At 26.6% G+C, this 15,934-nt stretch overlaps 1 protein-coding gene across 1 annotated transcript; it reads left to right on the top strand.

The window, feature by feature from the left end:
• The first annotated feature begins 1,925 nt into the window (after positions 1–1,925).
• On the top strand, positions 1,926–13,522 carry Cpr97Eb (Cuticular protein 97Eb). Its single transcript, XM_075369604.1, has 4 exons — positions 1,926–2,066; positions 8,723–8,896; positions 9,753–10,009; positions 12,616–13,522. Exons 1-4 carry the CDS (start codon positions 2,049–2,051, stop codon positions 12,809–12,811), a joined length of 645 nt encoding a protein of 214 aa, XP_075225719.1. The 5' UTR covers positions 1,926–2,048; the 3' UTR covers positions 12,812–13,522.
• Positions 13,523–15,934: the final 2,412 nt, after the last annotated feature.

Here is a 15,934-nt window from a genome sequence, read left to right on the forward strand (position 1 = left end):
TAGGTTACATTTTTGTTTTTGTTTTCTACTGTTTCAAAATGGTGTCCTTTGAGGTGATTTTAAAGTCCGTAACAGGAAAAAGTCACAGGGACTCAAATCAGGTGAATAAGATGGTTGAGGGACAGCAGTAATGTTTTTCTTTGCCACAAACTCATTGATTGAGAGTGCAGTGTGACAAGATGCATTGTCATGATGCAGCATACAGTTGTCTTTGATGACTGGTCTCACGCGGGCAACTCTTTTCCGCAGTCTTTCAAGAATTTCTCGGTAAACATATTGATTTAAATTCTGTCCTGTAGGCAAAAACTCCTTATGGACAATGCCATTACTATGGAAGAAATAAATTAGCATGGTTTTGATTTGCTCATTTTCGATTTTTTGGGACGTGGTGAGTTTGAAGTGTGCCTCTCCTTGCTCTGACGTTTTGTTTTTGGGTCCTACTCAAATATCCAAGATTTATCACCAGTAATAACGTTTTTTTAGAAACTCAGAATCAGTTTCAATTCGCCCTATAAGATCGCTGCACACTTCCACCCGGTTGTTTTTCTGTTCAACAGTGAAATTTTTTGGGCCAATCTTGCACAGACTTTTTTCATGCCCAATTCATTTGTCAAAATTTGATGGACTGTGGTACGGTTCAAATTCAATTTTTCTGCAATCATTCTGACAGCTAATTGCCGGTCGTACCGTATCAACTCTCTGATTCGCGCAACACTGTCGTCACGTTTTGATGTTGACGGTCTTCCAGAGTGCGGACCGTCCGCAACTGATTCCCGGCCATTGAAAATGCTTTCAACCACTTAAAACTTGAGCTCCTGACAGAGTGTCATCTCCATACCCTCTTTTCAATTTTTAAAAAGTTTCAATAGCATTCTTACCGAGTTTAACACAAAACTTGATTGCACATCGTTGCTCATAATTAGTATCACTCATTTTTGTAACGCACAACAAAAACCCGTTTCACGAAAATTTTGTTTACGTCTCACGTGACAACAATAGATTAAAAATATTAATATCTAATATAAATCAGCGTTTCATATAACCATAGGTTTACTAGTAACTTTACAATGTTGCCACTTTGGCTGCCAAAAAAAAAAATAATTTCATTACTTTATTTACAGACCTCGTATATATATATATATATATATATATATATATACGATATAATTATTATAATATAATATATAATTATTATTCCTAATGCATACGTTGTAATCTGTTCAACAAGTGAACAATACGCAACCCCCCCCCCCTATGGCTCAGTGTGATGAAGATTTACATGTATGACACGTAAATGAGGTGTAGTCTTGACAAAACTTTGGGTGACCATTCCTGAAATTGGTAATTAATTGAACCCCAACCACCAGTGTACTTTGGTGTCTATTGTCTAGTATTCAAATTTGTACAAAATTAACTAACTTTTAGTAGGATTTGAACCTCAGAAACCTAGTGTTAGAAAATCAGCTGTTCAGCAAATGATTTTCGACGACGAGTTTACCATTAGACCAGCCCGGTGGACTTATATATATAAAATTATTATTAGTAGTAGTAATAATAGTAGTTTTACAATGGTAATGTAGTCATTTATTTAATAGACTGCTCTTTGATGAGTTTGTTCCATTAAAAGAATATCCGTATTCTGTGGTCTTTTAGTACAATTATGCAAGTTCTAAAACTATTCTACAATTTTTTTACAAATCATGGTAAAATAACAATAATTCCCTTTATATTAATAACCACTGTCCTTGAAAGGGCAACTTTCTTTACATGCCTGTTTAGAAAAATAATCTTTACAGAATAAGCATCAAAATTGTGGTAATTTGATATAATTAAATGATGAAATTTAATATATGATAATTAAACAGCTTGTAATCATCAATTATTTTTTAATAAACGAAAAGAATAATATAATATTTGTGGAGGAAGACAGAGAAGTGTGTAACGCACGGCCTTAATAGTCGCCATGTTGTAACCGAGTCTATATAAACCTGGCACCTGAATACCCTCCAAACACTAACATAGCTACTATTCACTGCAACTCGTTCAGAATGGCAGCTCGTGCACTGGTAAGTCTGACATGCATTTTAATATAATACTACTTCCTTAAATTAGTTATTTACACAATTATTTACATTATTTTTATATATTTTTTAATACATATTTATTTATAATCCGTTTAATAATTACTTTTTCTACTTTTAGAATTAGATTAAATAAGAAATTAGTCAAAAACCGATTACTTTTTTATTATTACATTTAAATCAAAACGTACGAAAGATTTAAATGTAATTGTAATTTGATTTTATTTTAAATATTGATTACATAAAGTAAATATAATCACATTAAATGTAATTTGTTAAATCATTTAACAAAAAAGAATTATTAATTATAATTATTACTTATATTACAATTGTGATACTTATTTAATAATACACCCTTAACGCAATACAGGATTTTAGGAATAAAATTAGCAATGCCTCTTTACTATAATCATCGCAAATGATGAATAAAAGTAATCAACTATTAAATTCACCGATAAGTTACAGGCAATAATTTAATTTTTTTGAAATAATTAAAAAAACAACCTGATAAATTTAAAAAATTTGTTTAAGTATACAGAAACAAACTAAGATTATTTATGATGGGTTGTCCCTTGAATTTAGATTCATTAATACATTTAATTTATCACTTATCAGGTTGTTTTATTATTTTAACTATGGTTTCTCATATTTAAAATATTTATCTTATATTTTTCCTGTTTAAATTTATTTATAAATTGGGTGGAAGTAGATGACAGATTATAAAACAAAACGCACCGATTTTTAATGATGCAAAAAATAAATAAATTTGGTCTTATACTAATTTATCTAAAACTTTTACAATGAGATGGTTAAAAATGAATGATAAAAACACTATATAAATTGCACAGCCTTAATTCACTAGAGTCACGCTTTTAATACAAAAATATTTATAGTTTAAAACGAAAAATCAAACGGTTCTTCACTTAAATCCTCATCTACCACACCTTATATCCTCATGACTTTGAGAAAAGCAAGATCGAAACAAGATGTCCTTTCATGAATGAAACTTCCAGAAAATGAAAATAGAGATTAAGAGAGAAAATCTTTTTAGTAAAAGTGTACTGGTTTACATTTTGCCACAAAAATATCAATTAATATTAAAAAAAATCTTAATAAATTTTTGCTTGCAGAAAAATATTTGATTATTTTACACTTAAAATGTTTTACTTATTGATTAGTCTTTATTTTTTTTTTTTAGTAATTTTTATACGTAAACGTATCTTTTACGTAAAAAGGAAAAGGCGTTTAACAATAAACTAGTGTAATTATTAAAATTATCTTTCAAATGCAGGAAATAATTTTTTTTCACAAAGACAGAACGAGAATTCATAAGAACTTACTGATGTTTCAGTACATTGGTAAAAATATTATTCAACAATAAATTGGTTAATTGATTGGAATAAAGATTGAGCATTTGTTTTAAATAATTTTTGAAATTTTGAGTTGTGAAGTAATTTACATGAAAGATTGTTTTGCACTTTTATCATTTTTTTAAATGTTATGGGAGTGTTTATTTTATGTTTCCCTCTTTGTTTTTATGTTTACATGATCTCAAGATTAGAAGGTTGCTTGTTCTATTTTCAAGGAAAAATAATGGAATACATTTTTAAAATAAAACAAACATAACTTGTAAATTTGCAAATCATTTATTTCGGTCACAGATTCGTGATTCTCAGTTCTTGTAAATTTATACATGTTTTTAAATTTTATTATAAATGTTTTCTTTGTAATTTTAAGTTAATTATATTTTGACAAAATATATATTGCTGTATTTATTTTATTATGTTTACTTTGTTTACTTGAAATTTGTAATGCATCACAGTATGATTTATGTCTTAGTAAAATTTTCTTCGTTCTTTTTTAATGATGCTAAAATTTTGAAGGTCTTGGTTACGAAAATATAGACCACACATTGATTGTAGATATATGAATTTTATAATTAAAAAAAAATCAATTTTTTCTTCTTTTGCGTAATGTAAGCTTAGGAAATTAATAATTTTATATTTCAGCACCATTTTATCTGCTTCATTAAAGTCATGATTTGAATTTATTTAATTAAATTAATTTAAGGACTAATTATAAGGTCTTACTTATATAAAAAGTTGTTCTTAATAAGCTTTCACAAAGTAAATTACAAAACATTGTAATTTGTTTAAAATTTCAGTTTTAGGAAGTATTCTAATAAACATCACAGTTTTACAAACGCCCTCGTATCTTACTACCAAAGAATGTTAAAATTGGTTAATTTGAATTAAGTTCTTAACAAATTTCAATAAAATATATTTGCTTGATAAATTTCTTGAATTAATAAGAGCAAAACAGGAATAAGGTCCAAGAATCTTTATACCCAGAAGTTATTCTTCTTAAAAATATAAGCATTATGACAAAAAAACAATATTAAACAGAAGCAAATCTTCATGAATACAGAAATTGATAAGAATATAATTTATTAAAGATTTAAAAAAAGTAAAAGTTAAAATTAGATAGAAGGAATTGTAAATATTCTGAATATTTACTTTGAGTTTTAATTATAATTTTTTAAGTTTTGGAACATGTTAAAGTAAGTTATAAAATGTTGCATTAAATTATATCTTCTTAATTGCATACATGTTCTTGATATTTTTATCGATGAAAAGAAACTTATTTAATTAAGTCATTTATATTACAATCCGATTTCTGAACTTACGTTAAATATATTATCAAAGACATTTAGACAAGAAAGGTTAAAATACAAATAAATTACAACATACTACGGTTTAGTCTGAGCACTTTACCGTAATAAAAACAAAAATTCTTAATCGTTTCAAGTGATAACGACTTGATTAGTAAATAGGTATCAGTTACATTGTAGAAAAAAGTTAAAAAGTAATAATTATTTTTATGAACTCATTAATACCAACGGAAGAATTTAATGGCGACGTTTTATTATTTATATTACCCAATTTCTGTTTCCGGTGTCCTAACATTTCACTTCCTTGTTGTACATAATCATTATATATATATATATATATATATATATATATATAATTCCACCTCTTTGATCTACCTTAAATGGTGAATGTTACTAATTATAAAATACACAGAGCAGTTTCTAATTATAACCGAATTAGGTTTTACGTAATATATAATAAACAGGAATTTTAGTTTAGAACATTTTATTAATACAAAATGACAAGAACACAAATTAGAAATAAAAATAAATAAACAAAATTACAAGTTACACGTCCTTTTACTTGGATTTTAATTAAAAGTTTAATTAGATAATTTTTATTTTTGACCATTACTCATTGATACAGCAAATTAAATATACGCTAGTTATGTCATTTTTAAGATTAACCGAACCCATTTTTAAATTCAAATTGATTTCTTTCCTGAATTTTACTAATTATATATATACTTTTTTTTTTCATTTCGTACCCTGTATTTAAAACTGCCTTCCGGGAAATTTTTCCCTACATTAATTTATTTAAAACCTATTACTATAAACAGCTGCTTGAGGTAATTTACATAACTATGTAAATTAAATAGAGAGAAATTATTTTAAATCTGAAGTTACAAAACATGTTTAAATTATTAGCGTGTACAATTAATTTAAGGAAAATTAATTATTTATTAGCCTATTATTACAAAAATGACAATTATGACTAGTTGCTGCTATTAACATTGGTAAAAATATTTCTAACCGCACAGTTAAGATAATTTTTTGGTATGAATTTTAATAAAATTTTGACTCTGATAGTCATTTAATTTAATTGGTAAAAAAGTTATATTCCACACTAGACTTATTCAGGTTTCCTTTTAGTAAATTCTTTTGATGAAAATTACCAGTATTAAATTAAAAACGTATGTTTCTTACCTTTATATTTTTGATATTACTTCAGGATTCTTTACTAATAACGTACACACTGCAATACATAAAATAATCCTATCTAAAACTTTTGTGAATTAGTTTTGTTTTTGTTTGACTACTAAATAAATGTAATAAACCGAGTTTAACACTATTTAGAGTAATAAGCTATGTTAAATGTGGATAGGAAATCCATTTTATCCAGTATGAAAGTATTATCCATTCTCTCATTTCCATATGTTAAATGGTTTAACTTCATAATTTTCAGTGGTATAAAATACAATTCTGCAAAATTTCTAATGACCAAAAATATCAAATTCGCGGAAGGATTAATTTATTACTGATTTAAAGATTTCTTCCACAGATAACTTCTTCCATTGGTTACAGAATTCACCGGAGTTTTGAGGGAAATGACACATGTGTTCCTGTGCTTGCTTGTTCTTTTTTGTGCGTATTCGTATTTACGAGTACCATGCGCAAATTTTTAGTAATTAAATTTAAATATCTAATTAAAAAATTAAATTACCAACATTATTATTAATACAACTTTTTATATAAAGTTTTTCCACTTTTTCTTTGCATATTATATATATGCTTTACGATTTATTTATCGATATTGATTCTGTTTATTGTAAAAATATTTAAATTTTTATGTTTTATAACGCTTATTTTATTGTAATATTTCGGTAGCTTATATTTTTTATGTATTGTATTAATGTCTCATGATGTTTAATAAGACATGATTAATGTCTTCCTGATATTTATAACGTTTACAAATAATTATATAAAATTAAATCGAAAATTAACAATAAGAAAGTAAGATTAAAATGTATTAAATAGTTGATCATTTGTATACATTCATAAATTATCCTCCCGGTGATATGTTTGTCACTCATCAACAATTACCATCATCACGTACCATCAAGAATATAAATTAAATAGCAAAATGGTTTAGACCATGACCATTTCACCATTCTATAAGGAACGGTGAAATTAGTTATCTTATTTTTATCAAATTAATAAAAAACATTAAAAAAAACCAAATCAGTCGCTTTTTATTGATAGGTGTCACTTTAATAAATTTTCTACACGCCATGATGTACGCATCTGCCTTTTATTTTAAACATTCTGTGTTGAAACATATGAGACTTGAAAATTTTTTCATGCAAAATTCATCTTCCATCTAAAAAATATAGTAACTTTAATTGGACGTCATCCTACAATTACTTGTAATTACTAAAGAAATGTACATAAAGCATTCTAATCTAGTTTCGTATTGTAACTTTATTTCAAAGGTTTGTATAAATTTATTTTACTTCTAGCATTTTTTTTTATTGTTGTACTAACTCAAAGCAAAGTTACAGTTTGGTAGTTGATGTTTTTAGTCTAAGGGGGCTCATTTCTAGGACAATACGCCTAATTAAACCCCAACTTCCAAAATAACACTGATAACATGGTAATAAAGATTAGTTAAATATGCAATAATTTGTTTAAAATAATAGGATCGGAGTCTTTCTGCTATGCGTCTTTTATTTAATTTCATCAATGAATAAATATTATGAAAAAATTAGTTTTTAATTTTATTTGCCTTTTTCCTAATTGCTAGTGAAACAATTTTAAAGCTGGTGACAATGAAGACTAGAAAAAAAAAATAAATATTTTATTAAAAAAGACAAAATTTTCTGCGGTCGTACAGGTTTGAATATATTTATTTAAATAAAAAGAAGTCATATTTTTTAATACTTTAGAAAAAGTTGTGGGCAGTAGTCAGATTTGTTAGCATTTTGTGTAATTATATATTATATTTAACAGCACGATGAAATTGAAACTTCAAAAATGTTTTGCTATCAAAATTAAAACATAAAAATTAAAATTTTTATGTTAAATTTAATCTAATTTTTTCTATATATATTTTTTTAATCTAGTTTTTGCTGAAATTTGAACTATTAATTTAAACTATTAATATCATTCATGCATTAAATTAATTTAATTAACATTCTTTTTTAACCACTTAACTGATTTTTATTCATGAATTATATTAATTATTACTTTTTATTCGAGTGCATTCAAGGCCAATTCAATGAGGTATGTGTATATTTGATTCGATTGTCCACCGGTTGACCACATACTCTAACCGCCACATTATATCAGTTCTTAGATGAAAGTAGTCAGTTTTGACCTCCAACTTGTCGACTACCATTCCGCATTCTTGTGACCTAGCCTACACCCGAGGCATTATTAAAACTCGCTCACCTGTGCAATGGGTTTTCACATTCGAACGTGCATTTAATAGCAAATAAATTCTGTTCTTATTTTTATGAAATAAATAATGATTAAAATCTCAAAGTGTAATTATATAACTATATTAGATTGTGGAGCGTTCTAGTAGGCTATTAAATTGAGTTTAATTAATTGTTAACAGTAAATCAGTCTTTATTACTGTAGATTCACTTATTTTTAAAAATTGGCTGTGGATGTTTTACATTTACTTATCGTATTTAAATATCATATAAATAAGATTTAGGAATTTGCATAACATGTGCATTCGGGGCGTTAATCGTGGTTCTAAGCGATTTAGAGAAATCACAAGATCTTCCAAAAACGACATGATCATATTCAAAAATAACTTGCATCTCATAATAGTCTTACTAAGAAAAAGCGATTTCCCGCACCTTCTTCATCAACCCAATTGTATGATTCTGTATCAGCATGCCGAGGCAACCGACAATCAGCTAGCTATTGTAACATATAACACGATAAGTAATTTATGAAGTTATTTATTTTTTTTTCACAGATCCTGGCTGTTTGCCTGGGTGTTACGTGGGCCCAGTACAACCAGTACCAACAAACAACTCCTGTACCGATTTTGAAACAGATCAATAGGCACAATGAAGATGGATCATACAGCTACGGTTATGAAGCTGCTGACGGAAGTTTTAAAATTGAGACCAAGCATCCGACTGGAGAGGTAATATTTTCTTTAGTAAAAACAGTAATAACTATTAAAATTGTAATTAAGCGTGTCTATTTGATTCAAATACCATTTAGTTCAAATTAAACTTTTACAAATCTTCACGTCATATTTAAATATATTTATATAAAATTTTTTATTTAAAAAAAAAAAATATTTTTTTTTTAAATCCGATCCTATTTTATAAGCAAATTCGTATTTTTATTTCCTAATGGCATCCTTCGATGCTAATCTAACCGATATACTATTCTGACTTCCTCGACCATTTATCTTAGTATTACGTCAGTATTTTTCTTTATTTTGTATGTACAAAAGAGTATCGAAAAATTGTATTTTATTTTTTTTTATATCTTCTTTCATCGTCATGTATAGTTTGAAAAAAAATTCTAGTATTGTGAATAAAATAAAAATTATACTTAAAATCTTCTAAATAACAACATTTTAAAATATTAGTGAAGTATTATTTCGATACTTGATATAATAATTATACAATGAAAATATGGTATTCTAGACAAAAGAAATGGTATACTTCATTATGTTATGTTAAATCTGCCATTAGGAAAAGTTACTTAACAAAATATCGTTTTTATTACAAGTTTGATTTAAAAATTTTTAAAACTATGAAATTATTTTTTCTTTATTATAAATGTTTTAATTACTTTTATTAATATTTAAATTCATGACTAAAAGCTACTAATACGATTATTAATTATCAAAATATAATATGAATTACATTTTATAAAAATATTAATTAACGTGCAATATAAAATAAATCATATAGCGATTGAATTTTTGTAGAAATATTTAATCCAAACATACTTTACTAGAAAAAAATATTTGAAAATGTTTTCAGGTTTATGGAAAATACGGTTACGTAGATGACAGTGGAAGTGTTAGAGAAGTCGAATACGGTGCAAGTCGAAGAGGTTTTGAACCCGCTGGTACCGGAATTAATGTCCCACCACCGACTTTGACAAATCCGAGCAACAGTTTATCATCCGGTTCAGATGATTACGATGACGGACAATACCGTGAAGATCCATCGATTTATTACAAGGACTCTCGTTACAATAGTGCTGCTCCAAGCAGAAGCGCTCCAGCCGCACCAAGGTTTGCTTTCATTAATATGTTTTCCTTATATATAAATAAGCTTTGACTGACTATTGATTAAAAAAACAAATGTTACAGATAATCTACTCGTCAAAATTGTTTAATGGATTAATGCTCGCAGTACGTTTTCAAAGCTTTTAAATTTTACATTCGTTTTTATTTTCCCTGGGTACAGTTTGTCTGAGTTCGCTAAAACATAACACAAAACAAAACAAACAACTTGTTTTTTTTTCTAGTTTTCTTTCTCTCTGTCTGTATGTATGTATGTATGTATGCGCGTGTGTGTGTAATTTACCGGTTATTACAAACTTTATTCTAAAGTATGAGTTATATATTTCGATTATATTTAATTAAAAAATGAGCTATTTATTGGATTTTCATTATCTTTTAAACAAATTATTTTGGTTTGTGTAAATTTATTTTTAATTTGATAAAATTAATAAAATAATCTTAGAAAAAAAAGAAAAACTTCTTTTTAATCTAACATCGGTTTTCTTTATATTGTAATTTACTATGACTAATAAATAATAAAATGAAATTAAAATATAAAAATTAGTTTCCATTTAAATTATTCAGGTTACGAAAAAACTGAGATGGAGTTGTTGCCGATCTCCTTGATGGAGTGGTAGCTTCTCTGCCTTTCATCCGGAGGTCTCGGGTTCGAATCCCGGTCAGCCATGGTTATTTTCATTCGCTACAAAATTCCTTCTCCATATTCTACCTGCAAGCTTCACGTCTATGTGGCGAAATCATCAAGCGTAAAAAAGTTGTTAAAAATTACTGCAGTTAAAAGACTCGAGAAAAGGTTTTTTTGTTTACAAAATTTGACCTTGATAGTTCCTACAAAATGTAGTATAGACTTTTAGCATCACATTTAATGCGATACACAATAAAAACAACACAACAAAATCAGGAAGTAATATAGAACTTAATTACTGTTTAATACTACAAATATAGAGAAATTCCAAATTTAAGAACCTGATATCGTTTGTTTACATATTAAAATGTAAAATTGTGTCTTAGGTCAAACAAAATCTAGATCACCGAGTTAACTTTTTATTATGTTGCATAATAAAGTAGACTTGCCTAAAGCGGCAAGTTGATATAAATTATTAATCAGTGCCCAGTTTCTCTTTCTTTCGAGTATTCTAGTTTATTTTTTCACTGTTATCACTGAAATGTAGCGTAACTTTTAATTATGTTTTAATTTTATACAGTTTAGAATTTTATTAAATGATCCTGCGTTAAAAACTTATTCAAAAAAACTGACGTATTTGTAGTACTTAACAATAATGCTTTATTTAAAATTTCCTTTTATTTTACCTTCTTTTCTTTTTGAAATATCATAAGACAATAAAAAAGTACACATTCACACGCACTCGCACGCGCACGCGCGCGGAGAAAGAGAGAGGAGAGAGAGAAAAGAAATAAAAAATATTTTGCCAACTAAGTTTTATTATCATAAAGTCTTTATACAAATAAGTTTGCTTGTATTGTTTGTCATTTTATATTTTTTAAAGATAAAAATCTAAACATAATGAAGATAAGCAGCATGCGTGAAATATATAAAGAGAGTATACAGCCTAGGAAACAAATTATTAAAATGACAACATTATGTTATTAAGACAGTTACTATTTTGTAAACACAAAAAAAATGTTTAGCGATTTAATTAAAGAAAAATGTTATGTTAGTCTATCTAACGACATATTTTTACAGTTTACTACGACTCAAACGAAGTGCTTAACATAACTGACTAATACATAAGTTACTTCATTACCTAGTGAAAAAACTCGTCTTAGATTGTTCTTAACAACAGCTAGTACTCATATGAAGTTAATTAGAACTGTATCAGTAGAAGATATCTTACTCATTAGACTTTCTACAAAAAATGCAATAATGTTTTCTTTTTTATTAATTTATTTAAATAAAATCTTTAGTTTCCACTTTCTCAATTAAATTTATATTTTACTAATATTAAAAAAATAATTTCTTCAATGCTTAGAAAGAATTTCTATTCAGTTTTATCATCATTAACTACTAGCCTGGGAAACATGTTCCTTTTCACAAAACTTTATAAACTAAAACAATTCACATTTAAAAATAATAAATGTAACTGAGAAAAGAAATTTAATAACAATAATAATTTTAAAATGTGTAAGTCTGATACTGATGTCTGAAAAGGTTTTTATTTAAATTTACTGATTTGTCATTATGATTTTATGGAGCTCTCTCTCACTCTCTCTCTCTCTCTCTCTCTCTCTCTCTCTCTCTGTCACTCTCTCTCTCTCTCTCTCTCTCTCTGATCTAACATTTTAATTACAGTGAATGTTGAACTTTAACAAAAATGGTTAGGGTATAATTATTTGTTGAATTCAAATTCACTAAAGTTTTTCCTTTAAATAATAACTTATGCATAGCACTTATTGGTTTTTATTAAATCTATTGTACTAAACTTATAAAATATGGTAGATTTGGTTTATTTTATTTTTATTTTATTTTTTCTATAATTAGCAACTTTAAAAACTCAAACATATGTATTTTAGTTAAGAAAACAAATTATTTCAATTACTTACGTACATAGTAATTTGCTTATTTATATTTGCAGATATAATCCACCCCCACAACAATACTACAGACCGGCTCCGGCTCCAGCTCCAGCTCCAGCACCACAACAGAATTATTATAACCCACCTCCACAACAGAATTATTACTCACCACCGGCTCAGCAATTTGCCGGCCATCCAGCTGCAAGAAATATCGATTACATTTCCGGATCTTATTCGGTTAACTATAAAAAGTAAACTATGTGGTTTCTTAGGTCTAAGTCTAATAAATTATTTTTAATTAGTCGTCATATTAAAAATAGCTCAATGTAATTATTATTTTGATGTTCTTATAATTTAAACATTTTCTTCAGTTTGTAAATTAATGCGCAAAATTACTTAGATAAAATTGTTTAGAGGATATTGTTTGTTGTACATGAATACGTATTCATGTAGTACAATAATAAAAACAATATTGCAAATAATGAATACACAATAATTTAAAATAAACGTAAAATGCTATCTGTATAAAAGATTAGATATAATACGTAGTTCTTTTTTATTAAAGATTTACCACAAAAAATTAACTTAGTTTCGTAATTTTAATCAACAATTAATTCTTATTTTGCGTAAATCTAATTTTGTATTTTTTTAGTAGTATTAGATAAAATTTCATAATTTCCGAAATCAAAATTCTTTTACTGAAATATAAACAATAAACTGTATGATCTGTAAATGCATTGTGTAAATAAGTGATGAATGTATAATGATATTTATATGTACATAATTTATAGATATAATGTAAAATCAATAATTCCAAATAGTTACTTTTAATATTTACATTTTGTAATGTAAAGCTGTTTTTGTTTTTATAGTTAAGTTATTTTATTAAGGTGCTACAAAAAAAGTTTTTTTCTAGAAAATTAAATCGTTAGGTTGAAAACAAAGCTCAATTATATTTTTGTTGAATTAAGTTATTTTATAAAAATATAATTAATTATAAATATATAGTTGTTTTTTTTATTTTTTGTTGGGACTATTGTTTATATCCCAATTTAATGATTTCATTATCCTAATAAGATCACTTATGGAAATTTAAAAATAAATAAAAATACCGAATATGCAATGCTAAAACAACGATATTTTAATACTCCTATCAACTTACTTCTGTTCTACTTATTTCCGCAATAACAGGAATCGTCAATAATTTTTTTTTGATCCCGTGCGTGCGCGCGTGTGATAAAATCTTTTATGGATATTGTTTGTTATACGGGAATACGTATTCGTATAGTATAACTATACAAACGATATTGCAAATTATGAATATACGTTAAAAATAATAGCAAAATATTACCTCAATGAAAATTTGGATGTAGTACAGTACATAATCAATTTTTTAAAAACATAAATATGCAGCTTAAATGAATAACTTTCTACATGCATAATACACCCCGCCAGAACGAAATTTACTTGAGAATGTACAACAGGAAAGAAGTAGTGAGTGGGTAGAGAGAACCCAGAAAGAATTACTGTATGTTTGCCTTATATTGGTAAAAGAGATGTATGATAGTCAGGACTGTTAGCACCAGAAAGAGAATTAGTTGAAATTTATGAGGTTTACGCAGTTCAGAAGCAACGCAATTGTTTTGCAACGCAAACAAACATTAATAAAGTGCCATAAAAATGAATAATATGTAATATATACATTCAGCATGTCTCACGAATGAAACAATTAATGATAGTAATTCAAATACATATTTATAACGTCATGTTTATCCATTTCTGGAATGTATTAAAATAGAATACTAGTTTGTTGTTTTCTTTAACAGTAGTGATAGGAATTTTGGTAATTTTTTGTAAATGACGATCAGTGGTCAGTACTGGCAGTGAGAGTTTATGGTACCGTATTATCGGACAACAATAGACGATGTATGTATTAATATACATCACTAATACATAATAATAAACAAATAAATTTGCTTCTCCTGGTTCATAAAAAGCAATTTATTTACAAAATAATTTGAAAATCAACAACCACAGACTCTCTCGTTTACATTAATTCGTACAACTCAACCTCATGTTAACTAATTACTATTTATAGGCTATCCTACACATCGTGTCTTCTCTAATATCACAGAAGAACTCATCATAAAATGCCAAACTTATAAAAACAGATATAACAGCACTCTCACTGACACACTCCAATACAAAATAAATACAAATAAAAAGTAAAAACAAAACGTACCTTACTCACGCTCATACACAACTTAATTACATAAATGCATAACGAAAGTAACACAAAAAATATAAAAAATCTGGATGCAATACAGCCTTCAGGAAAATAAACAAAACAAACCAAATCATGTTACACACAAGCAATCCAGAATATATTTATTTGCCTTGGAAGATTTAAACTGAATTGCTCCGACTGCACACTTTTATACATCAGGCAATGTACAGACTGCAGGCAATCAGCTTCAGGCAAGAATATAAAATAAACTCTTGAAAGCCAGTATTTGTATTATTATCTCATGGATCCAAATCATAAATTTACCAATATTAAAAACAATCTAAATATTTTATATACATACAAACAAGGATTACATCTTACAACATTTTATAATTATGAAATACATAAATACACACAAAACATATACTAAACGAGCAGAAAATTGAAGCAAAATATCTATTTTGAAAAAAGTTTTGTTTTAATTTTTTTTTTTTTTTTTTTTAAATTAGTTTCAGAATGAAAACATAGCAAATATAGCGATAAAAAGAGATATCTAAATTGATTTAACCCAATAATTTGCTCAATAATAGATAAAGTTATAAAGTTTTGGCCATAAATTTATTTACAAGTGAACAAATGAAATATGTATAGACGGCTTAGTTTCCCTTATTAAAATACATCAGGAATATTTTACGACGAATATTTTTATAAATCCCCATCATTAACTTCATCTTTGTCAGGCTTTTTACTAAAGGTCTGATACACATACCTAAAAATACTTTCATCTTTCTTTTAGTATAAATTTCCTTATGCTTTTACAAATATTTTTTTTACTTTTCCCTTTAGTTTTTACTTTTCATGATTAAGAACTTATTTTTTGTTTTATAATGACTAAATTTTTGTAGTTTGTTTTTCCAGGAAATTTTACATTAAAAATACAAAATTTGTAATTTTTATATATCTTTTCTTTGCAACTAATTACCTATTTTACTAAACGTGACAGTTATTTAAAAATAAAATTTAACTACTGTCAAGAATTAACAATAAATCACTATTTTAATGGGAACCAGTTAATTATAATTACGTAAAAACTACAACACATATAAAAGTTTTATGATAAATTATTGATGAAAAGGATAGAATTTCAGAAT

Source organism: Lycorma delicatula, chromosome 1 (genome assembly GCF_047948215.1).
Source record: "Lycorma delicatula isolate Av1 chromosome 1, ASM4794821v1, whole genome shotgun sequence".
Lineage (NCBI taxonomy): Eukaryota > Metazoa > Arthropoda > Insecta > Hemiptera > Fulgoridae > Lycorma > Lycorma delicatula.

Excerpts from the sequence above, each read along its gene's own strand:
- Cpr97Eb (XM_075369604.1), top strand. Across the intron at positions 8,897-9,752 it reads CCAAGCATCCGACTGGAGAG|GTTTATGGAAAATACGGTTA; the intron begins GTAATATTTTCT and ends AAATGTTTTCAG. Across the intron at positions 10,010-12,615 it reads AGCGCTCCAGCCGCACCAAG|ATATAATCCACCCCCACAAC; the intron begins GTTTGCTTTCAT and ends TTATATTTGCAG.